At 40.1% G+C, this 25370-nt stretch overlaps 3 protein-coding genes across 10 annotated transcripts in view; 1 reads left to right on the forward strand and 2 right to left on the reverse strand.

Annotated features, from left to right (window-relative positions):
• The window catches only part of LOC108135763 (cubilin), a 51413-nt gene extending 42006 nt beyond the window's left edge, over positions 1-9407 (reverse strand). For 6 of the 7 annotated variants that reach the window (XR_001773927.2, XR_001773928.2, XR_001773929.2 and 3 more), the window contains exons 1-2: positions 7371-7736; positions 177-293 (exon numbers count right to left, since the gene is read on the reverse strand). The gene's annotated coding sequence lies outside the window, so the exon portion shown is untranslated. Of the gene's footprint in view, positions 1-176; positions 294-7370; positions 7737-9321 lie in introns of those variants that run through there. The other variant, XM_017256611.2, reaches the window with a different exon arrangement.
• An 826-nt stretch (positions 9408-10233) lies between these two features.
• LOC108135779 (mitochondrial pyruvate carrier 1) lies at positions 10234-11916 on the forward strand. 2 transcript variants are annotated; one of them, XM_017256640.2, is made up of 4 exons: positions 10235-10477; positions 10547-10665; positions 10726-10826; positions 11285-11916. In XM_017256640.2, exons 2-4 carry the CDS (start codon positions 10604-10606, stop codon positions 11443-11445), a joined length of 324 nt encoding a protein of 107 aa, XP_017112129.1. In that variant the 5' UTR covers positions 10235-10477; positions 10547-10603; the 3' UTR covers positions 11446-11916. The 2 variants fall into 2 exon arrangements, with proteins under 2 accessions (XP_017112128.1, XP_017112129.1); XM_017256639.2 differs by having other exon boundaries at positions 10234-10665.
• Positions 11917-12005: 89 nt separating this feature from the next.
• LOC108135778 lies at positions 12006-19397 on the reverse strand. The gene is made up of 3 exons (XM_017256638.2): positions 18603-19397; positions 13772-14505; positions 12006-13153 (listed from the first exon to the last, which is right to left on the reverse strand). Exons 1-3 carry the CDS (start codon positions 19279-19281, stop codon positions 12563-12565), a joined length of 2004 nt encoding a protein of 667 aa, XP_017112127.1. The 5' UTR covers positions 19282-19397; the 3' UTR covers positions 12006-12562.
• Positions 19398-25370: the final 5973 nt, after the last annotated feature.

Below are 25370 nucleotides of genomic sequence, written 5' to 3' on the forward strand. Positions count from 1 at the left end.
AAATGAAATGCCCCGGCACTCACAAAAGCCTGCTTCAAGATCCACACCCGAGCAATTAGCCGCGACACCAGACCCCATTTTCATTTTCATTTTCATTTTCGTTTTGATTTCCCTACCCATTTTCTCTCCCATTTCCATTCGCGCGCATTTCGCATTTCCTTGGATTCCGTACTCACGTTTATGCTAGTTGCATCGCATGGCATTTGCTGTTCCAGTTGGGCCATGTTCTTTCCCTGCTACATTTTCAGTTAATTGCTTCAGCTTGGCGACGAAGACGAGATTCTTGCTCTGCGCTGCAATGAAAGCAATAGAAATGGGAATGAGGTTAGCGAGTACATATATTTTGTATAACTAATTGCAATCTGCAATGCTAAGAAATTACATTTCAAAAGAAAGCTGCTTCGAAAAGGGCACGAGTCGTTTTTAAAGAAGCACCAGAATTATACAAATTAAAATAATAAATCCTACAAGTCCATTATACTTTAATATACATTTTCGGTGTATTTGGAAAATCATTCTTTGAAGTTTTCTTTAAAGCAAATTACAGATATTATTGAAATTTAAAATTATATAAATATAGATATAAAATTTAAAACAGAAAGCAATTTATATTGCACCACATTAGTAGCGGTTGTTGTTCTTTTTTCTGTCATTTTAATGACTTGGCTGTTATAAATTTGCATTTATTTTAAACCGAATTCCACTCCATTAACATTTGTTTTAAAAAATGATACTTGCTTTATTTTCACAATATAAATTCTAGTTCATTTGCCAGTTTTAAAATTATTTATTTCCCAACAGCAGCTGCTGCTTACATCATCAATAATGTATTTGCAATTTTATGTGAATCCTGTGCTGCATTCCGCCATATTCCACATGCAGTAATCCATAAAACATTAGCTCCGAGTTTGCCGTAACGAACCAATTATGCGACTCACGTACGGGTGTTTGTGTGTGTGTGTGTGCATAGATGGCCATAATTGGCCTATGACTATGCAAATTGCGACTGGCCGCAAAGTATGCCATACAAATAGTTGAGCCGCAAATGGCATTAAAATGAAACACGCATCAACGAAAGTTAATTGGAAGCCTAGAGAGAGCGAAGGATATGCCGAAGGATGTTGCGAATGGTGAAGGGTGAAGGGGAAAGGGGAAAGGCAAACAAAGCTCTCCCACAGGCTCCGTATCAATCACAACAGAGCACACAAACAGATACAGATAGAGACACAGATACCGAAACAAAAGCAGACACAGTCACTGGCGTAGGGAGGAAACTAAATTACAACCAATTTTTATTGCTGTGAAAACAAAAGGCGCAGCATATTATCACAAAACGGAGCTGGCAAGGGGGCGGTGCGGATTTTTTTTTTTTGGGGCGTGGCTGGGCTATATCTGCGTCTGTCCGTCGGTCTATTTGTGCCAAGCGCACGTTTTCACACAATAGGCACAATAAATGATAACACATAAATTCGCACACAAGTTTGTCTTGTTAAAGCGCGCATGTGAATGTGTGTGTGGTTTGAATCGTTAAAAGTCAATTGTAAACTTGCACGCCCAAAGGTAGACGTGCAACCTGCAACTATTCATGCAGAGCAAAAAAAAAATGTACTTTAAAATTAAAACCCAGTAGATTTGCGCTAATAGATGGTTTAAACACTTTAGAAAATAAAATAAAAATTCTTTTTGAAAAGCATTAAAAAGCATGCGTTTAAAATTCGTAGGAAAATAGTTTGTTTGGGTAATTGTTTAATGATATGAATTTAAAGCTTTCAGTAAGATGTATTTGAATGAAGAAGCCTCTAAAATCTGGCTATTGTGATCTTAATTATTTGTTTATAATTAATTATTGTTTATTATAATTAATAATTAATTATTTAATTATTAATTATTTCAACTCCATTGGATTGTGCCTTTGTTTATGAGCTAACATAGTTGGATCTACTTTTTTTTCATTTATATGAAAGGTTTACTGTCAAATACAATATTATATTATTATATTTCGAATATTATTTGTTCTTTCATGGAAAGAGACTTTTATAATCCTTTGGCAATCTTTTGTTTTTATTTATCGCTTTATTCAATAGTTAAAATGTTTAAAACAATCCTTTGAAAGAGGCAAAGACGTATTTTAAATGGTTTTTTAATGACAGCATTCTAATGAGCGACCGCTTGCAGGAATAATCTCCGTCTAAAACTTTAAACGCCTTTTTCACGAAACAAGTCAACCCTTAAAACTATAAATACAAATAATCAAACATGTAAACACAAATTATATTTTGCTTGAACTAAGCCTATAACTGGTATGTTAGGTGACTCAAATAATATATTTAATATTATGCTGTGAGAACTTTGGTGAAGTATTTAATTTAAATTGTATGTGTTTGCAGTTATTTGCTTCTTTGAATTCTCCTGTTTTACAATGTATTTACAATACTGATTTTCTCAGCACATTATATGTTTTTTTGTCGAAATTCCATTTTAAGAATGTAAATACAAACACACATTTTTTCTGTGTATAGGGCAACGCAGGCACTCGAGCAAAGGCACTGTGACTAAGGCAGATCGAATTATAATGCAAAAAGCAGGCTCCCCGAATTCCCCCACCTTCCCCTTAACTTCTTCCCGCCCGCAGGAGCGCGTAATGCCACCTTATCAGTGGCATTCAAATCAGAGCATAAACACACACGCACACACTCTCGCTGGGCGGCGCTGCAGCCAAAGGAAAGCAGTGAAGCGGCAGCTGGATAAAAGTTACATTGACATTGCCTACCATTCTTTGTGGCTCTGTGAGTGTGTCTGTGTGTGTGTAAGGAAAGGATATGGAGGATGTGGGGAGAGACAGAGAGAGAGAGAGAGAGAGAGCGCCTGCGCTGGTCGGCATAAGAGTCGCTGGGATAGACATGCAGAGAGCGGTGGCCTCTCTACTGAGCCGCCCTTTTTGTTTTTTTTTTTTTTTGTTTTTTGGTTCGTTTCTTTGCGAAGCCGAGAAAAACGTCGTTCTTGTTTTTGGCCTGGCTTGTTGTTTACGCTTTGCCGCATATGTCGCTGCCAATGTATTTAATTGTGAACTGCGCACAAAAGTAGGCAACGATAATTTCTGCTTACCCAGAGTTATGTGTGCGTGTGTGTGCGCTAAGGGGCGTAGGTGGCGATGTGTGCGTGTGTGATTGTCTCTTATTTATTTATTTTGTTTGCTGTTCTGGGCCTTTTACAGGCAGTCGCTTAATGACGTAACAATTATCTTTGGACGCATGCTTATGGCACTCACGGGTGCGCTTACTGCAGCCCGAGGTTGCCAATTGAATTGGCCACCAGCACACACAAACCCTTAGTCTCACACAAACAAGACCGCACACACACACAAACACACACACGGGCGCAAAGATGTCATATTTTGGCTTAGATGGCTCACATTATATATGCCTTATTGAAAACTTTTTCAATTATGAAACAGCTCCTCGGCTCTGAGCAAGTGGATTCCAGTCCATTAGCGAGCAAACGGAAGCTTAACTCGATGAAACTCCCTAATTGACCGCTCTTACAGGAGCCCCTCCTCCCCCAGCACCCCATGGGCTAAACGGTTTGCAAATAAACTATTTTTTATTCATAAACAAGCAACAACAGCGTGGCATACTCTAAACGACCACTTAAGTGTGTTCCCCCAACAAGAAGGGCAGCAACTACAGCATCAGTGGCAACAACAATGTGCCAAAGATGCAAGCCTTACACAGCGAGAAAAGCTTCGCAGCTGACACACTTGACTATTTGTAACTAGCTTCATTAGTAAATAAAATATTAGTCAAGGAATTTGAAGCAAGAACTTTTTTGGTTGATTACAATTATATTCTTTCATTATCACTAGATGTTATAAATGGTTTGGTTTTTTTGGTTGATTGGCTAATTAATTTAAATTCTTCCTATTATCACTATTTCTCCTATAAAACGAGTTGGCTCGCACAATTTCATATATAATTTGTCTGCCATAGGAATATTTCAAAAGTATAACTTCTTCGTTTCGTCTTTCTTAAAACTAAATCTAAAACATAACATTTTAGCAACGAATTGGTATATTTTCAAAGCATATACTCTTAATTTCTAGGAGATAATAGAGACATACGTCAAATGGCCTAAGAATCGGGAATATACTACAATTTCTAAAACAACGTCAAAAGTAAAGATTCATTATTTGCCCAATGCTAATAACCATTTTAATTTGAAAATATCGTTACTAGTAAAACATTTTTGATTGCAACATGACATGCCTAAATCTCCATTTGTCAAATGCAATGCATAGCAAATTTAATTCCCATGATTGATACATGCATGATTGAAGTTGAAGAACTTATTGCCCTTTGTTCCAGAAACTTTTGATTACTTGGGCAAAGCCGTGTGGATAAATAAATTCGTCGGTGGTTTAGGAAACCCCTTTGCACTTAGCCAAAACCAGTTTCCCCGCATTTCCCTCGGTGTACACCACCCACTGCCACACATCCGGCGACATCGCCGTCGTCGTCCAGAGCGCATGAATGGATGAATGAATCCCTGAATCGCCACTGGCAGCCAGACAAGCCAGCATATGAGGGGCGTGGCCAGGACTTGGCCCCATTGTCGCTGCGGTGACTGCCTCAGTTCTTGCTGTTGCTTTTGTTTTTGCTGCTGTCATTACTCGACTCAACTCGACTCAACTCAACTCGCTCATCCTGCCCCGTTGTGTTTGCTGCTCTTTGTTGTGGACGCTGCTGGTGCTGTCGTTTTCATCTAAGTGCATGCGAAGAGCGCTCGAAAAGTTCCTTCTTTCATTCCCCGGTGTATTTGTCCGTTTGTCTATTTGTCCGTTTGTCCATTTGTGTGGCATGAGTGCATGGCTTGTTGCTGCGGGGACTTGATGTTGCTGCTGTGCCATTTGTGCTTGATTATTTTTGCATGCAACTGCCCGAGTGCCGGGGCACCTGCTCATGACTAAGATATGCCAGCGTTGTCCTTTGTCTATATTTTTATTTTCATACGTATTTGTGTTGGCTGCGGCCATTTGCAGGCAATTTATCTGAAGTGCAGTTTCGGACGAGAGATCTTTGGGCGCTCAAACACCACCACCATCTCCTTGACACATTTGGCCCATCGAAACACGTTACGGGGGATCAGATTAACCTTGAACTGTCCATGCAAAAGAACACTTAACGCCCATCGATTGACAGACATTGGGGGGGTTTTTTTTTGGGGGGGGGGGGGGGTGTAATGGGTGTGGGTGACACAAAAACAGACAACAAAACATTTGTAATTAAGAAAGTTTTCAGCTGAAAGGCACTTAAATGAAATTTTAATTTATTTCTAAAATGCTGCCATCACCAATAGTCGTCGAGAGGGAAGCAGCAAAAAGGAGCTAAGCCAACAGGAAAAAATAGGAAACACACAAAAACAAAAGCTCAGGCAGCTGCAAAACTTTTCCAAAGTGACAGGGACAGACGGAGAACAGGGACATAGCTGACTGACTGACAGACAGACAGTTGTCGCTAGAGAAATTATCTGAGAGCGAAGGAGGAAGAGTTGAAGGAGCCGGGAATCCTATTAAATATTTAACCTTATCGCAGTCATTTCTACGGCATCAGCCCCGGAAGTCTCAATGCGGCCAAGAAACCATTGCGGGCAATCTGCAATTGCCAACAGCAACACTAACAACAACAATGCCGCGCAGGACAACAATTGGTAGCGTTTTAAAAAGCGCCTCCAGGACACGCCAGCCACATTATGGCGCCCCATGAAACGCTTAAGCCATCAACACAATGTTCGGTAATTAACCCGGCTAAATACGATACGACGGCCAAATTATGCCAGGCTCAGGCCAAGACGGAACGTGTGCTCCCTTAATGTCCTATTGCTAGCTATTCCCCCTGTATTCAGTCTAATGCCACGTTTTTATCTGGGCTTATCTCCATTATTTAATAGCTACTACATTTTGCGCATTTCTTTAGCTATAATCTGTGTAGAATTTTTTTTTGTGAAAGTTCTTAGATTTTAACACAAAACGTTTTCTTAATGCCGTGTAATATTTACATTTGTTATATAAATCAAAATTATCTGACAATTGAATGAGTTTGACTGTTTATTTTTTTTAAATCGAAGTTCAGTGCATGTAAAAATAAGCAAATACATAGTTTTATTTATTATGTTTCTGTTTTACGAATCATTATTTAATTTAGGCATTGTAAGGTAATACCCTAAGCTAAACTATAAACATTTTATTTATAATACCTAATCTCTCTTAACTTATTAATACTTCGGGACCTTTTTTTAAAACTCTATTAATTTATAATTTAATTTGTTTGATAAATTGGGGTACTTAAAATGCCCTATTCCTGCCTTAATCAGCAGTCTAATATATAATTAAATTTTTTTAAATAGTATTATCTAAAATTTTTGATCATTATCATTACATGCATTAAATTTTTTTATTATAAATACAACATTTATTTTCGCTCCCGCTTATAAATGTTTCAAATATGTCTTAAGAAGCAATGGATAATAAGAGTAGCCTATCCCTACAAATAATTTCACTTTTGATATATACTGCGGGATTAAAAAGCGACACTTATGAAAGTTCTACCGTATCGAAAATGTATTAGTGTTCCTGCAGAAGTGTGTGCTTTTTATTTGTATTTTATCGCGATGAAAACGTTGCAATTTGAAGGCAGGCTTTTAGAACCATTAACAACTGTGCAGCATTCTTATCAGCCACAGGATGCAGCCCCTTCTCCCCCCAAACACACACACACGTACAATTAACCCACAAAAAAACACACTAGCACAAAGAAAGAGAGCCGAAGAGAAAGAGTGTGTGCTGGTGGTGGTGGACAAAAGAGAAATGAGTGCTATGTGTGTGTTGGTGAATAACCACAAAAATGAGAGACGGTAAACAACAGACTCTTGACTCCTGGCTGATGGCTGTTTGCTGTTGGCTGATGGCTGATGGCTCTCCGCTCAAAACTCTCCGAGAAGACGGATACGAAGACCGAAAATCGCCCATTATCCATTTTTATTTTATCATCAATTTTATTACACACAAAGTAAAGAGGCGCAGCCGAGCAGCAAGTTGATGATGTACCAGGCCATCAACATCAATGAAAAACGCCAACAGCCAACAGCAACGACAACAAGAACAACAACAACAACAACGAGGAGAGAACTCACACACACAACACACACACACACAAAGGCAAAAAGAGATGCTGAGAGACGAGAACACAACACACGCCCTTTTGGTCGGAAAAGCCAGAACTGAACACTAAACTAAACTGAACTGAACTGAACTGAACTGAAAAGCACTCGGCCGTCGACTTAGTGGCTATGCTAATGCTAATTACAGTCGTACTTACTTAGGGCTGCATCTGTGTGCAGGCTGCAGTCAGTGGGTCCTTGAGAAATCCCGATGCTTATGCTATATATGTGTATATATATTTATATTTATATTTATATCCTGATCCAGTGACCGGGCGAGGAATGTTTGTTGCTGAACACTTTCGTTTGCTTTGTATTTATTTTTGTTGTATACGTTTTGGTTTACACTTGGGCCTTGCTTGGTTTTTCTTTACTTCTCAACTTGGCATTTCACACTCGAGACACTTTCCTGGGGAAATCAAAGGATTTGGATTCCATAGCTATTAGCCGTAGCTATTATTATTATTCCACGGATCTCAGATCTCGGATCTCGGATTTTGAACTCCTCGCACGGCTGGCAGGCGGGCAACTAAACGCAAATCACCTCATCTGCTTACGGGCCATAAAATGTCTTACGAGTGCTGGCAGGGCACCTAAGCAAATTCTCCTCAATTGACCGAACAATAAACTCAATTTGCATTGAGCTCTCTGCATTGTTGTTGCTCTTGTGCGAATGGGGTTGGGGGTGTGGGTGTGGGTGTCGGTGTGGGTGTGGGTGCTTGTGCTGTCTTGCGCTTGATTGAATCAACAGCAAACAAGTGAACAGATTTAGATTCGGACACTTTAACTAGTCGCAGCGGATTAGTGCGCTTAAGTGGGCCTGAGGAGCGCTATTTGCCTCTATTTGGCACTTATTCAATTGAGCCGTTTTGGGGACATTTTGGAAATGCGCCACCAGGAGCAAGTAATTATGTGCGAGCATCGAGCATTGAGCATCGAGCATCGAGCATCGAGAATCTCGCCCAGGAAAAATACAATCGTCCAGCTAACGACAAAGACCTTCCAGGGATGCTAAATAGGTCGTCATATAAGGGGTCTATGTTTTAAGTTTTTAACCTCAAACGAATATCATTACTCATTACTGAGTTTCTCCTTATTTTCCCTATTATCTTCTTATATTCTTCTTTTGTATATGTTTTTCTTGCTTAACATTTTCTAACCATTTTTTTGTGAATTTGATTTTATTATTATTATAACTCTTAAAATGAAATCCTTTTATGATAACTATTCATTGCTCAAAATAAGTTTATATCTTGCATAAATCATTAAATATTATAATTCATCTTTCTTGGCATGTACTATATTTCATTAACCCTTTTTGATTTACTTTTTTTTAACTCCTAAAATTTAATTTGAAAATATTTCTTAGCTTGTTTAGCTGCTCAATACTATGTTTCTTTGATTTTGAATTATCTTTTTCGCATTTCTTTGTCTGTTGTTGTGGTTGCTCTTTCTTCCTTTTCTCCTCCTCCTTCTGCTGCTTCTTCCTGCCTTTGCTCTTGTTGTTGTTGATAAATTCGAATTTTTTGGGAGCGGCTCATTTGCTTTTCTCTTAAACTTTTTCATTTTTTCTCGCGTTGAAAACGTTTTTGGCAGACTTGCTGGAGAAAATGTACGAAAAGTTCACGCTAACTAGCAACAAATTCGATGGGGGGGAATAAAAAAGAAAAGCACAACTCCCACATTAAGCGAGAGATTGATTTTTCTGGCTTTGTCTAAAGGGGTTTTTTTTTTTTAGATTTCCAGAGGCTGCGGCCACTGATGACGCGTTGTCAATATGATATTTTAAAGACATTTCTATTTTTTCATTGAAAATAAAATTCTTGCTTTGTTTTTGGTTATTCTTCAAGTTGGCCTTTGGTCACAATTCGTATTTTCTTTCGCTTTTCTTAAGGACCGCACATGGAAAATGCTTGCAAAACGGCACACTGACCACACATAAACACTCGCACGCACACACACACACACGCACACACACACACACACTCGGGGATTACAAGCTGGCAGCGACGTCGGCAGAGGCATTTTCCATTTGCCTATGCCGTTACACTTTGTTGTTTCGCCAGAGGATGTGGTTGTTGCTGCCAGAATCCTTTTGGGATAATTTACCGAGCCAAGTTTCCTTTGAGCCGCCGTCGCTCTCGAGTCGCAAATTCACACTGAGCCGGAGTTTCGCTTTCGGATTTGGTCCTCGGATGCTGGAGCTGCTGCTGCTGCTGCTGCTGCTGCTGCTTTGGTCCTCTGCTAGCGCGGCCAAGGACTCAGGCGCAGGCTGTCGGCGCAGAAACCATCGCCCCAATTCTCTTCGTCCTGCGTTGAAGAGCGGGTGGTGCGGCGGAAGAGCGGGAATTAACTGGAGAGCGGAAGCGCGTGGTGGATTATGCACTTGAAAACTGTGGCGCCCGCACTTCAGCAAATGCGTTATAAATGCACATTTTAATTAGGCGTATTTTTCCAGCTTAATGCACATCAAGCATTCGCTTTTCGGCTGAAATAGGGAGGGAAAAGCCTTTCACCAATAGTATCGTGATCGAAGCTCGCGTGTCGCAGCACTCAGTATTTGTCGGGCACAGATCGACTCGCTGCCATGACACTCACTCACGATGCTTTGGTTAAAGTATCCGCTAAGTAAAATCTTAAGAATTTTAAATTACTGATAGGGTTAATACAGTGAAACGTAAATATCTTGTCCTGTCTAATTTTTTTGTATAAACCACACCACAAAATTAAATTTTAAATTAAAATAAATTCTAAAAAGACTACATCCCAGTGAAACGGTCTAACGTAAAGGATTTTTGGTAATAAATTAAATAAAAATAAAATAAAAGAAATAAATAAACAGCAACTAAAGTTAAAAACATTTACTTTTTGGGTATTTCCCAAACGACTAAATCTCTGAATTAATTAATTGATTAATTTTATTGAAATAAAATTATTATTACTATTAAAAACTATCGCATCAATTTTGGTCCACCTCTAAGTGTGACCCTTGCTGCCTAACGATGGCACGAACTATCGATTAGCCCGACGCAACTGCGACGCAGCAGAGCAAACTCGTTTCGCTTTTCGTTTCACAAATTTTTATATAACTTTCGGAGCGACAGGGCCGACACATAAACAAAAAAAAAACAAATCTTAGCTTGTGCAATTAGTATCTTCTCCCAACTGCAACGCGGCCTGCAGCTCCAAATTCATCGTTTTCGAAATCAAGGCTGTCCAGGCAGAGTAAACAAACAACAGCAACAACAACAACAGCGAACAACCTGTAAGACCTTGAGGGGATTTTCGGATTTATATTGCGCGACACTGACAATCTAATCTAAATTATTGTCAGGTGCGCGTCTGATTAATATTCCGGGTTAGATATTTTCAATTAGCAGTCGGTAGCATCATGTCGATCAGGCGAACCATGTCCACAGCATCCTCCAAAGAGTGGCGGGATTACTTCTTGAGGTTCGTATGTCTATTATTCCCAATCATAACTTGGGGTACTGATGCTTTTCCAATCCACAGCACCCACTTCTGGGGACCGGTGGCCAACTGGGGTATTCCGATCGCTGCTCTTGCCGACACACAGAAGAGTCCCAAGTTCATCTCCGGCAAAATGACACTGGGTAGGGTAAATCAGCTGGATTTTGGCCATAATCTGAACGCCAAACACATCGAAAGTTTCTGCCAAAGATGTCGTTATCAGTGCCGCTGTGATATGTCCTAAACAAATCACTCTATATGGCCTGATAAGCCAGTTACGGAAACTGTCGAAACGGCTGCCGATAAGACCACACAGAGAGAAAACGAGCTATAGTTTGATATAATGTTAAAGCTGATTTCAGGCACAATTAATGTGCTAAATCATCTGAGATGAGCATGCCCTTCCATTAGAACATTTTACACAACTTCTTTTTAATCATCCATCTGTAAAACTTTAAAATGATCTTAACGATCCATAAGAATCATGATACTCCAGCATCTTTGGATAAGAAAGCCTAACAAATTCAGCTAAACTCTCTCTTTCTCTCTGTGTATATTTAATTAAATCTCCCTCAAATGATTAATTTTGAATATATTCCAGCTCTGACCCTCTACTCGTGCATCTTCATGCGATTCGCCTACAAGGTGCAGCCCCGTAACTGGCTGCTCTTCGCCTGCCACGCCACCAATGCCACCGCCCAATCGATCCAGGGAATGCGCTTCCTCCACTACAATTACGGATCCAAGGAGCAGGAGGCGTAAGTTATTCGCTGTTTTGAAGCCCACTACCCCGAGAACGACGCGCGATGCCACTTCAAATGTTTACCGAACAGCAGCAGCTAGCGCAATTTACTGCCACCACACGCAACAATCCTCTAGCAAATTGCACTGCCCCCGTAAATTCAAAAGCAAGTGGTAAGGTAATTGCCGTGAATGACACCCGCACAATTGGCTGAATCTCGAATCGCGAAGTTGTCGTGTCCCTGTCGTCGTTTTTTCTGGGGTCATAATCCCAATTCCAATTGAGTCTATTCGAAACCTGTTGCTTTGCTTATTTAGTTAATTCCGTTTGGCAATTGAACAAAATTTTAAGTTGGTGCAATTCTTAGTTTACGATCATAGAGTACGTTTACAAAAATATGATTTAAAGTGTAATAAATGACAGAAAAATCGAATTTTGTCTGTAATCTGTGACCGCATCTGGCTGTAATAAAAATTGTACATTGAATTCTATTCAGAATTTCTCAAAGTAAATTAAGGTTTAAAATTGGTAAATCTAATGGTGTGATTTGTGGCTAGCCCTTCAAGTCAATACAACATAATTTGTCTTTGTCATGCTCATTGGAACATGCTCTTTATTTAAACGATTACGGTTATATATCTTCATATGTGTAAAATATACAATTCATTGTTCTTAACAATAGCACATTTTTTTGTTGACATTTTTGTTCATCAATGGGGTTTAAAATAAACGAAATCGTAATCATTTTTTTATGCTTTTTCTGATTTTTTTGCTTTGCTGATTACACTTAGGACAAAAACATATACGTGGGTAAAAAAAACGAGTTAAAATTTTAGATTTCTCAAACATAATAATAATAATAGAATTATAGTTAAACACTTCTCGCGCAATATGGGCGCCATCTCTATGCCTAATAAGTGGCTTAAATGTTTTACGTTTTACATCGCATCGCATGGGATCGATGTCCAGATGGAAATTGGATTTCGGTTTTCTGCTTCTCGACTTCTTCTCTCTCTTCTTCTCCAACGACAACTTAAGTAACTAAACGAATGGATGACTACGAGGGGTCCTCGGACTAAGGCTATCCGCCGCAATATGCGGCAATCGGCAGGTATTAAGTGTATGGCTACGAGAATCTCAATGCTGCTCCTGCTTGACGTAGGTGCTGTTCTTGCGCTGGCGCTCCATCAGGTACTTCTTGAACTTGCGTTCCTGGAACGCCACATCGTCGGCCAGGGTGCGCAGGCGCAGATTCTCGGCCATCAGCTCGTCCTCGGTGCTCTTCTCCTCCTCCTCGCGCTTCTTCGTCTTTCGGCGCGATACGCGGCTGGCCTCGTTGTTCTTGATCCTGTCCTGGTAGGCCTTGCGCTCGTCGCCGTTCATGCGCGACATGATTTCCGGATCGGGTCCGTCGGCATGCTCCTTGGCGGGGCGGCCGCGCTTCCGCTTGCCATTGGAGGAGCCGCCGGACGGCGAGGGGCTGAACAGGGAGGTGCTGGCCACGGAGTAGGCGGGCGAGGCGGGGGCAGTGAGGAAGCCACCGAAGCCCGTCTGGCAGGTGGGCGCCGCACTGCTGCAGGTGGCCGAGTAGTTGCTGTGCGGGGTGTTCGGCGGCGAGAAGTCGATGGTGGTCTCCTCTTCGACACTGCGTAGATCCTCAACGATTGTTGCTTGGGTGATGGTGTTGTTGCTGATGGTGGTGCTGGTACTGGTGTTGGCTGCCTCGAGCTGTAAATGGGAGAAAGTAAATAAATTAGATAAGGTTTTCTAAAGATTAACTGCATAGATCACATTGAGGAATCGATTTTTAAGGGGCTATATACAGTTAGAAGGTTTTTCTGAGCAAAACTTTTCAACTTATTGATGCACAAATTTGTTCACATATTATGCTGTCTTTTAACTGTATTTTATTATTTTAATAATAGGAAATTATCTATTTGGAAAGGAGATCCTCTCAAAAAAGACTATGCGGTGACCACTGTATCTCCGATATTTAAAAACCAAACAGACTTCGTTAAAGTAATGTTAAATCTAGTAATTAATCAAAGGGATAAGCAAAATAACATTTACTAAAAAAAAAATCATTTTTACACAAAATTTTGGAATTTAATTAAAAAAAAAAAATTTTTTTCGGTGAGAACAATCATTGATTCATTTCTAAAAAATATACTTAAGAAGCTCATGTTTAATTTGAAGACTCTGAAACGCCCTCTTAAAATTGTCGTGCAACTTTGAAAATATTCATCCTACACTAAAAAAAATAAAATAAAACCGATTTTTTTTAAATTCTAACTGTATACAACCCCTTAAGGTCTCTGTGTCGATTCGACTTTTACAAGAACTTACCCTATCGAAATCCAGAAGATGCTCAATGATTTCGGGCGTGCTCGGGCTGGATGCTGGCGTGGACTGCTGGTCGATCACGAGTGCCAGTCGGCTGCGCTTGATCGACTGCAGCTCGACCACGGGGGCCGGAGCAGAACGCTTTAGCGCGGAGATGATGGGGTGGGGGATGGGGGCTGGGATGGCCACGGCAACGTCGCCGCCGCTGCTGGCAAAGCTGCCGCTGGGCTTGACGTCCTCCTCAAGGCCGAAGCCGAGCGTCTCCTGGCTGCAGCCGTAGAGGCTGCTGGTGTCGTAGGGTGCCAGGTCGGAGAGCAGGGGCTCCTCCGTGATGTACTTGGTGTTGCTGGATGTGGATGTGGCCTGCGAGAAGTTCCACAGGTAGGGGTCCTGGGAGTTGGTTAGCATGGCCTGCTGCTGCTGCTGCTGCTGCGAACCGGGCACTATGGTGATGAGGTCGAGGTCCTGCTCCTGGTTGATATCAATACCGAACATGGACCCTATGTCCAGGGTTTCCTCCTCGTTGGCCAGTGGCAGGTCATCCAAATGTAAGAAGTTTAGGTTGTCGTTGTTCATCTCGTCCATCGCCGGACTGAAGGGATCCTTGCCCTCAAGCTCAATAAGATCCTCGGCAAACATGTTTATATCAAAGTCAAGAATATCCGTCTCAGTAAAAATCTCCTTTCCGTTTTCGCTGCTGCACGTCGATGTAGTAGCTTCTATATCTTGCAGGTATTCTGTGGCAAACAAAAAAACCTTATTAGTATTGAGCATTTACTAATGGACTAAATGAGTGCGTGTAAATTTGTTTAATTTCTAGGTACCCAATTTTGTTGGTTTGGAGAAAGGGGCGAGATATCAGTAAATTGTTAGAATAAATACAAAATATTATTCAAATTGAACTGTTAAATTCAAAATTATTATTCAAATGGTTTTAAACAATTGTCAAGATCATGTAAGTATACACACTATCTACGCCATATTGATTCTACACAGTGTCGCTACTTATAAGTTTCCAAGTTCTCCCGCAGTACTATGCCATGGCAGCGCCAACGTTTTGTTTTACTCGACTTTTTCATTTTACACGCTACGCAACAGCGCTTTTGGTGCCCGTTTTTCAAACTATTCGAGCTGACTCACTTGTTGTCTCGTTCGCACGTTGGTATTGTGAAATTAAAGCGGCGAGAGAAAAATCAAACAAAAAGGGAAAACAACAACAGAGAATGGGACAAACTAAATAAATGCAAGTGAAATGGGAAATTAATAATAACAAAAATGTGTGTGATTAAAATATAATAAAACAATGTTTGTTAAATATGTGCTAACAATTAAAATAATGTAATTAAGCTAGCAGTCAAAATACGTGGATATGCTAATTTGTTAGTGTTTCCCTGGATTACATATGTATGTACATATGTATATCTACAAAAAATAAATATATATAAAAATCAATTTGTCATTACTTTTTGCCAATAGAAGTTAAACGCTCGATTTTGGTCAACAAAATTCCTTCAGTGTTTCTCTTTCGCTCTCCCCTTGCACGCACACATTCATAGAAAAGACACCGGCTTCCCCACACAATGACGCATGGGGCCCATCGACTGACAACAACCACATGAAAACCGAACATGATCATTCCTGCTTGAGTTGCCCACACTTGTGTGTGTGCGTGTGTATGTTAGGGGATGACTTCAAACACTCTTGATTTCAAGTGTAAAAACAAGAATTATATCAAAATAAAATATGTAAATCTAAAAATGAGAAAAAATGCATAGAGAAAACAAAAACAATGGTTAATTTTAAGACGAATGAATTGCCCACAACTGGAACTAATTCTAATCCAATGAATAAAAATAAAAATTCAAAAATGGCTTTAGTTTAAGTTCCAGATAATATTCACCTTTAGCTGGCTATTTGATATAGCGCGTTTAATATTATCCGCTGATTAAAAAAGGCCACTTGACGCTGCAACGATTGAAAACAAACTGCGAGGTTGCGGACCGCGACTTATATCTGAAGACTACGACAGGCCGGCAATATCATCGCCCCTGCTTTAGTGTGCGGGAGCGAGAGAGCCAGCGCGCATGCCCTACACCAACAGCTGACTGCGCAACAAGTCGGGTCGTTCCGCTCACACTCAAAGCAAGTATATGCACTAAGGTGAGAGCGAGAGGCTATTCTCTGCGCCGGCGTCGGCGTTTTCTCCCCAACGTAGTGTTCTTCTGCCAATTACATAGATTTTTGACCGCCATAGGCCGTCGAAAATAAGTTAACCGTTTGGAATGCACCAATACAATTATCACTCGAATTTCATCAGAGCGAAGAAGGTTCGCGAAAATATATTATTACCATTTAAGGCAATGCGTTTCTCTAATGAAAAGTGCATGAAACGATCGAAAGAGCCTGACAAGATCGTCTGGAAATATATATATCTGCTTTTTTAAACATGAGCTTAGATTTTCGCGTAAAAAGACTGCAAGAAACCGAAGAGAGTAAACTAAAACCTTAAAATCAACATACTTTTGGTTAAGAAGTTTTACTTTAAGCCGCAACAGTGCGTATACGCAATGCATTTTGCCAAAAACAAAAGTAAGAGAGCGAGTTTAATTGTATGTGTGAAACACATTTCCCCTGCGTGTCGGCAAATATAACTATCTCTTTCGGAGAGAGAGGCTCGAGCGGTTCCACTGCCGAACGAAAGCAGACGCGAGAGGAAGATAGCGAGAGGAAACTGGAGCGAGGAGTCTGTAGAGAGCACTCACACACCCCCATCACACAGGTGTCTGTGTTTATAGTCACTAGTTCTCTCCCTCTCTCTCTCTTCATTTTTGCGGATCATTCTGATTGAATTTCACAACAAATTTGAAAAACCCTAGAAAGTCCAGCGTACTTGTCAACAATAAAATTTTGAAATTAATTTAATAACACCTAATACTTTCTATAACAAAAACTTCTTTAAAAATCTGTCTATATGTATAGACATGTGTCAGTAAATATGTAGACAAAATGTTGCAATTGCCGGCTAGAAACACGTGCTGCGAAAATTTGGGTCATGAATCAGCTGTTGCACTCTCTCGATTCTGACGTCACAGGCTATACAAGCTAAAAAACAATACCTTTTTTGGACGAAATTACACACTATTGCAAATCTAATCACAAGCTATCAAAAAGAAAACTGCGATATCTTTAAATAACAAATTTTTTGTCCTTAAAAAAAGCTATGAATCAGTTTAATCAGATAATACGGAATATCATGAAAATTCGAATACAATTTTAACCTAACGCGAAAACTTATAGGTAACTTTAAATATGTCATATCAAAAACAAAAAAAAAAAACAGAAGTAAATACAATAAAAAGTCGGGAACAAATAGAACTGGAAAAGCTCACAAATATAATGCATCTAAAGGGCAAAAATTGTTTGCATACATATGTACATACATACATACGTATAAATAATTGGTGGTATGAAATGAACTTTGTTTCTGATTGGACAATGCACTCCAATGGATTACACATATGTATTAACATGCTAACACATAACAAAATATGTATCAGTTGATGTCATTACACAAGATAATATACATATACAAATATAAACGATTTCTTGTTGGTTATCGCTTTTATTCACGCTCTACGGGTGCTGTCGCTAAGACACCAGAATATTGTTTAACTGCGCAATTAGTTTGAGATGGTGTTTAGACTGATTCACTCCAGTCACCGAGAGATAAGACTTGTAACAAATTAAAATAAAAAAACGAAAAATCAAAAAATAGTGTCGGATAATGTATTGTTGCTATGCAAAAATTCCTTGAGATCTTAAAAGTGAAACAAATATCGAAAAAACACGCAAAAAAAAACGGAAAACGTTTAAGAAACGGAAATCTGAATGTAAACGACAGCCAATTCATCTGTTAATAAATCTTGGAGAAGGTAAGTGCTACTATCCACCTTAAAAAGTTTACAATAGTTTATATTGCTAAATTGGGCAACAAATTTTATGGGCGGCTATCTAAAACGGTTCTTTGCAAATTTATAGGGAAGTTCACAATGTTAAGCGACCTCAAATAAGTAGAAAAAATCGAATTTTAAAGTTTGTTCCACTAAACTAAATGCTATTAAATTCAATTCATTCTCAGACATAATATTAATATTCTTGATTAGGAAAATTCAACGGGTTTAACAACCCGTTTAAAGGCCCCCTTAGTAAATTTGTAAACTAGTAAGGTTCATTAATAAGCTTAAACAGTAATGAATGTAAGAAAGAATATATATTTAGGGAGGGGCAAACTGCTTGAATTCTTGCAAGATTCCTATAAGTTAGTAAATAGCATATAATTGCTAAATTGAAGATGTATTGATCTATGACGTATTGATCTATGACGACTTGATTTAGGAACAAAGTAAATAAATGAATACGAAAAGTGTTAGAAACATTTGTGGAAAAAGTGACCGATAAATGGAAGTACATAGACCGAATATCTTGGCGATATGGGTCGTATGAGTAATTACGTAGCCATTTACCGACAACAGGGGCGGAGAGGGGGCGCCTTTCGGCCCCCTGACCCCCCTCAATCTCTCACTCGTTTCTTCAATGGGTCATTGCACTGTGATCTTCGCCTTCGTCCGCTACGTGGTGACTGTACCTCGACGTCCTTGGCAGAGCAACGGCGCCAGATCCTTGGGATCGTGGTCCATGCTCGATGCCTGCTATCTGACTCTTTCTCCAACTGATTGTGAATCATTTGTTCGCTTTGTGTTTAGTTTACGTTAAGCAACAGTAATGAGAGAGTGCTGGGTACACAGGCAACACACACACAAAACACAGTACTCACCATCAATGAACACCGGAACGTCTATCTCTTCAACTGTGGCAGTAGGCATTGCTCCACTCATATCCCGGCGGGATGGCGGCTCGTCCGCACCTGTCAACTGGATACCAGCCATGGCTGCCAGGGTCTGTGTCTGAGGCGTGCTCGACGAAACCGGGACCGTTTGGTTCACCATTGCCGTAGTCGGTAAACCTGCCACCGTGTCTGTTTGCGATCGGGATGTTGGCGTCCCAGTTGCGTGATACGTTGAGATACGGGATCTCCTCTCCGAAGCGATCGGATTTACTAAAGGACTCGTGGCAGGCGAGGCCTGGTTGGCTGGCGGACGCGTTGGTACCGACCCTGGTAAAAAGGGTATTCTTATGATGCGAGTTCGAGGCGTTCTGTGCTCTGTCCCGCTGCGATTGCTGCTGTTGCTGTTGTTGCTGCTGTTGCCTGTGGGCACTCTGATCAGCAGTATTCTGGGATTTGGTTTGCTGTCTATCACGATCGGTATTGTGGTGATCGTCGACGTAGGCGAATCCCTCATAGGCTCCGTTGGCCTCGTTCTCCTCTGAGAGCAGGAGCAATTGGGCCACAAGTTTGTCGCGCCAGCCGCTGGATCCTGGGACGTTGGGTTGGCCTCCTGGATTGTCGCCTCGTATGTGGGTGCCGCCTGTACTCGTGCTGGCTCCTGGATCATCAATATTATATCTCTGGGATTTTCGGTAGCCCTCCTCGTTGGTGTTGGCCCGTTTGTTGCTCTCGCTGCTGGTAGAATAGGATGCGTTGCTCTGGGGGTTGCTCTTGGTGGTGTTGCTGATGTGGCTCTGCTCTTGGTTGATTGGGATGCTGTTGTTTGATTCGCTCTTGGGCCTGGCTTGGCTGGTTTGGGCTTCGACGGAGAATGCCATTTTGAACGTGGCTGTTGTCGCACAATGTTCAATGTTCAATTCAATGCAATTCAATTCAATTCGATCGGGGCAAGTTTACGGTTTGGTGTACGGTTCGTTTTCAATCGGTTTCGGTTCGAAAGGATATCAAATTTCATACGTATTCGTACAATTTTTATCGATTCGTATAGGACATTTGGCGATGAGTGGAGCAAGCGCAGTTAAGAGTGTACGTAATATTTGTTTTGATTTTTATGTGAAAGAAAATAGACAAAAGAAAAAAGATTTTGTTATTACACAGATCGACGACGGGCAGAAGCGCGATCCTTTTTAAAGGGACTCGCGCCTCAAAGAATCTTGTGGCTTGGGTTGGGTTAGCAAATGTACAAGTGGTGGTTGCGGGCCTCGGTGTCGCAGGGATATCAAGGATATGCCTGGCCACCGATTTTTTTGGTCCATCATGTTTGACTGGCGACTTTCAACAGCTTGGATGTTTGATGCTTTGTGTCAAGATGGGTGGTTAAGTGGTTGGATATGTGGGTAATGTTCTTTTCTTGGCCTTGCTATGTTAGTTTGCTTTCCATTTTTTCTTGTGTTTTTATTTTTTCCATATATTTTTCCCATTTTCTTTCTGTGTATTTTTAAAATCTTTTCCTTTTGTTGGTTATTTTGTACATGGATTACTCCTTTTTTCTTTTTTGGATTTTATCCTTTTTTGTTTGGAATTACTCCTTTTTTCAATGGAATTTCTCCTTTTTTTTGTATGGAATTACTCCTTTTTTTTAGTTGGAATTGCTCCTTTTTTGAATGGAATTACTCCTTTTTTCTTTTTCTTTTTCTTTTTCTTTTGTATTTTGTCTTTTTTCTTTTTTCATAAAACATTCTTACAAACTAGTGGTGCAAGGACTAAGAAAGTCAGGCAGTCATGAGGCATGGCTTAATAATATGAGACGAAAAGGATTTTAAATACTCACTTTTAATTGACCGTTAGAAAGAAACAATGAAATTGTTAGGGTCCCTCTAAACAAGCTCTAAAAGAGTCGTCGACACAAGTTCCCCTTAAGCTGTAAGCAAAGAAATGAAGAACGCACATTACTTATAGGCCCCACAACACGATGATTAGTTTGATAAGGGCGAATGGATTTTCCTTAATAATCTTCAGTGACAATTAAAGATAATTTTGTTTTTCAACCAAATGGTTCCTCATTTGATAGGTCTGTCTTTCAATTCTTATAGATAAAATTCACTTACGCCTACACGCATATTTTTTTCAGGGCGGCCTGTGTTGCGAAAAGCTTTTTCTGAATTTCACAACAGGCCCGCCGCAAAAACAACAACATGGGCAACAGGTCTCTATACACCAAATGGATGGGTCCAGGTCCATCGGGGAAATTGGGAGGTCTAATCAGCAGTTGACACTAAGATAATTAAGGCACAGGCACAGGTTCGTGTCGCTACATTATTATCGCACTCAGATATCTGAATTCGTGAGGCCGGTAGAAAAAACACCAGAAAGCAATTACCGGGTAGTGGAAAAATTTCCCCAAAAGCACACGCGAGCTTTGGCTAATTACACACTAATAAATGTCACACGAACACCGGTACATAGCGCCCTATAATTAAATGTTTCGACAAAAATCCCCTACTGGCTATTGTATTATACTTTTCGATTGTATCTGTATCTGTATCTGTATCTGCGTTTGCTTGAGGGCAAATGACGTCAGCAGTGCACTTAAGTGATTCAATATGGCGACGATAGAAACAACAAAATAAAGCTCTCTAAATCGTATAGTATATGCCATATAGCATATGGAATGTAAAGTGATTTTCACTTGAATTGACTAGTAATTACTTACATAAATTCGGTGAATGTGTCCTCAAGCGCGGTGGTCTGGTTTTTTTTGGAAACCCGACCGCGAATTCACTTGTCTTTTCTGCTACGCAATAGGTTGGGTGGTTCCTGGCACCACCACTTGGTTATTGGTTGAAGTCCGGCCGTTGCTCGGATATGCGAGATTACTTTTGCTACCGACAAATTGTCCACAATTGTTGCTCCGCGTTGAACAACAACGATTGCTTAGTCTTTGCACTGGGGTTTTCCTTGCGACAGGAACTTGGGTGACTGTATCTATAAGGCTTCACTGTATACAGTATACTGTATACGCAGAACTATTCACTTTGGGATCTGAATGAGTCAAGTCAACCGTCTGCTTTCAGTATTCACTACGTTTTGAATTGAACGAACCGTCGGTGGAACGCTGTTAGCGGCAAACAGAATCGAAACTGTTGGATCTGCTGGGCACTGTGAATTTCATTCGTTGTGAAATTCAAAAAGCACCCCAGAAACCGGTTTGCCATAGCCAGATACTTTTGCTTATCGGTGTGCGGCCGAGCTTTGCAGTTGCTCACTCTCAGATACACGTACTGCGAGATACGTTTGTGCGCGAGCGAGAGAAGGCTAAATTTCCCCTGTGCCAGATGGCCTGCTTCCAAGAAATTTCCCTGGCTACAAGTTGAAGGCCTTTGTTCCAGCCGGCCGGTGATTTTGCCAAACAAAACATTGCAAAGTTGATCTATGTACATGTACTACCATATAGTAGCATATAGTAGGTATTCATGCTTTTTTAAGCACTGTTCTATTGGGAGCATATGAGTCATCGTTTGTTTGGGTGCTAGGAAATGAAACCTAGGAATCCACCGCCTGTCAACTGACCTATCACAATGGACGGAATTTTTAAATCTGTGCATTTATAAATCTAATAGATCTAGTCTAAAAAAATAGATAAAAAATCAAACTCAATCTACATATATTGATTTTATGTATCTTTTATGTAACATTAATTTCAAATATTATGACTAGAAAGGAATTGTTGAATATTATTTTTGACAAGTCAACAAATAACTTTCTCTTGAGTTGGAAATGCGAAAAATTAGAACACATTCCATTAGATGCATTACATGCCTGCAGACATGTATTGGATTAGCTTTAAAAAATACCTATACATTAGGCAAAAGGGGTGATTAGGTTGATTGTTTATAAAAATTCAACCCTCAACATTTCATTTCCAAGACTGGTTGGCCATTTATAATAAAAGACTATGAACCCCACGACAATGCAAAAGCCGTTGAGTATTTCAAAATGGGAAATTTACTTATATAGTCTTTCTCTTTACTTAAAGCTCTCTCTTCCACACATTTAAACACGAAAAGCTTTCTTGTAATGGTATTAGTCACCTCTGTTTAATTGTGTGCTCAGATAAAAGCTGCTTGAATTCTCGGAATCGAAGAGCTTCCATCTGCCCACAAACCTACATTCATACCATCTGCCCGAGGTTGAATGTTCAGTTGTGCAAAGCTTTAACTGATAATTAAAGAAATCCATGAGTCATGCTGAAAAACAGAAACCAGCAAAGCGAAAAATGAGCTTCAGCAGTTGGCAAAAACTGTCATCATGTGATATTTGTAATGGGCCTGATATGCAGACGAGTACACGGCGTGGGGGTTTTCATTATTTGGCCACGTCCGACTTTAGCCGCCAAAAGCTGTGGAGCTTAATTGCCAGCCCACACAGGTGCGCAAAATTCGCGGAATTTTCCCCCCAAATGGCACGCACACTCTGACTTTCAAATGCTAATCTGGCACCGCGCACCGACTGGCACGAGATCTTGGGAGATCGACGACGACCCATCAACAATGGCCGGCCTTAGTTGGCGAATTACCAAAATAAATGTGGGTTTCTTTTAGTTTTTTTTTCACGATGATAGAGCGTTTTTCGATCTCAAAGAAGGGCCAGATAGAGGTGTTCATATAGCCAAATTGTTGGCGTATAAAGAAAGACTATTAATTGTTCGATTTTGTAATCTTATCTTAAATTCGCTATCAATCCAGTTTATCTGCAACGTGAACTGAAAATGTGTTGGCTATATGACTAAGTTTGAAGACATTTTCAATGATCGTTATGTGGGGGGATCACTATGACCGATTGTAAAGCTACAATGCTCTTAAAAACCTATTTTGGTAAAGACTTTTTACTATTATTATAATAGTCACTTCTTAATTCGTTTTTGATAAAAAAGTTTGGAAGATTTTACAGATACTTTTTTAAAAGTTTATTACCAAAGAAATTAATTAAATATGCTAAATCAATGGGTGTCGTTTATTGACCTTAAAATTTTCTTAATATAAATTAATATATTATATTCACGAATTCATTCTGTCACATTGAAGTAATGAATTTATGACCATCTGTCTATACCATCATATATTAATTAATTAATTCGTTATAAACAGCATGTGTTTCCCAATTACTAAGACACCCTCATAACAAGCTTTTTTGGATTGCCAGCCCCTTCAAGGTGTTCGTTTACAATTGGCCTAAATGGGAGGGCTCGTCTATACCCGATGTAGTTTGTAACTAGTACCAATGTCAATGACACTGGCAGCAAACAAAACTGTTGCTGGGGTCAGGATACGATACGATAGTAATGATAGTGGCTTACCCTTCATCATGGTGCTGCCGTGATAAGCAGGTTCCAATGACGACGGCACAAATATGTTGATCCTTGTTGCTCCTTTTTCTATGGTGGACTGTGATTGTATCGTATCTGCTTCAAAAACAAGTGACGCTAAAGCGACGGCGAACGATGATGTCCCGCTTCTTTCGTAGCACCTTGGAGCGCTTTAGGATCTTAGTGCCCGTACCAGTACCGGTGCCGATCGTCGGGATATTGATCGAATTGTTGCAGTAATACTTGATATTATGCCAGCCACGCATACGCATACACATACACATAAAGTTATTGAGCATGGGAACCTGCTGCTGCGAATGTTGCACACACATGAAGACAACGACAGGCGAATGTTGCATGACGTTCTTGCTCGACGCGTTGTCTGATTTTCCGCTTTTCCTCGCCGCTGCTGTTGTTGTTGTTTTCGCACCAACCGCAGACAGAACGAACATAATATTGGGGCAAAGAGCCTTTGTTTGTGGTATTATTCGCACGGATTTGGCTAAAGTGACAGCGCTTTAGGATCGGACGTATGTTTAATGTACTTGATAAGTGTTAATTCACGCACGCTTATCTATATAGCATCTAGATACAACTGTTATCTGAGATACTGTATGTAAAGTATATAGACGTAGATATTGTTTGTTTTTTGGCCAATTTATTGCGTCTTTCGCAAATGTTTTTCTGGCAAACCTTAGTTTATCTCTTCGAACTTTGCACTCAACGTTGAGTTTATCTTGTAAATTTCACACGCAAAGAAATTACTGTTCTATGAATAAGAAATCTTTGTAACGATGTTCATTCGTTGATGCCATTAAGAATCGCAATTGATTGTGATTTGGTTATAAAACACGAATCGAAAATTTCACAAATTCCACACTGATTTACACACGAATAGCTTTATCTGCCTTGACTCACTGAAATGTTGTTCTGTTCGCGACGAAGTATTGTTACTAACTGACTCAACGGCGAGCGCTGGACGATTGCCGCTGTCCGGGGTTCATATAAATTTTGCTGACGTCGTTACCGGGTCTCCTTCACCGCCCTGTTTGTATACCCTTCCCTCCGTCCATTTCATCCACGCGCTCAGCTGCCGTGTCTATTTCTATGGCCGTGCCCCCAAAACATTTCCACTCAACGGATCTCCTTCTTTTCGTGATGCTTAGGATGGGCCACATGAACACAAGCATCTCCAATCCATAACTTCGTAGCTTACAAACGTGTGGAGAGTATTAATCATTACATTTGTCAAGTAAATAAAATAAATTTTGCAAAATATATCTATTCAAACCAGAATATAATAATATATAATATATATATATATAACAATAAAAACATGATAAATAATATTTAAATGGAATCTCTACAACTTTATAGTTTTTTAAAATTTC

This window comes from Drosophila elegans, unplaced genomic scaffold (genome assembly GCF_018152505.1).
Source record: "Drosophila elegans isolate 14027-0461.03 unplaced genomic scaffold, ASM1815250v1 contig_476, whole genome shotgun sequence".
In the NCBI taxonomy this organism is placed as follows: domain Eukaryota; kingdom Metazoa; phylum Arthropoda; class Insecta; order Diptera; family Drosophilidae; genus Drosophila; species Drosophila elegans.

Coding starts and splice junctions, on each gene's coding strand:
- LOC108135779 (XM_017256639.2), top strand. CDS start 10,604: ATGTCGATCAGGCGAACCATGTCCACAGCATCCTCCAAAGAGTGGCGG. Junction 10,666..10,725: donor TGGCGGGATTACTTCTTGAG/GTTCGTATGTCT, acceptor TCCAATCCACAG/CACCCACTTCTGGGGACCGG. Junction 10,827..11,284: donor CTCCGGCAAAATGACACTGG/GTAGGGTAAATC, acceptor AATATATTCCAG/CTCTGACCCTCTACTCGTGC.
- LOC108135778 (XM_017256638.2), bottom strand. CDS start 19,281: ATGATCCAGGAGCCAGCACGAGTACAGGCGGCACCCACATACGAGGCG. Junction 14,506..18,602: donor CGTTCCGGTGTTCATTGATG/GTGAGTACTGTG, acceptor TGTTTGCCACAG/AATACCTGCAAGATATAGAA. Junction 13,154..13,771: donor ATCTTCTGGATTTCGATAGG/GTAAGTTCTTGT, acceptor TCCCATTTACAG/CTCGAGGCAGCCAACACCAG.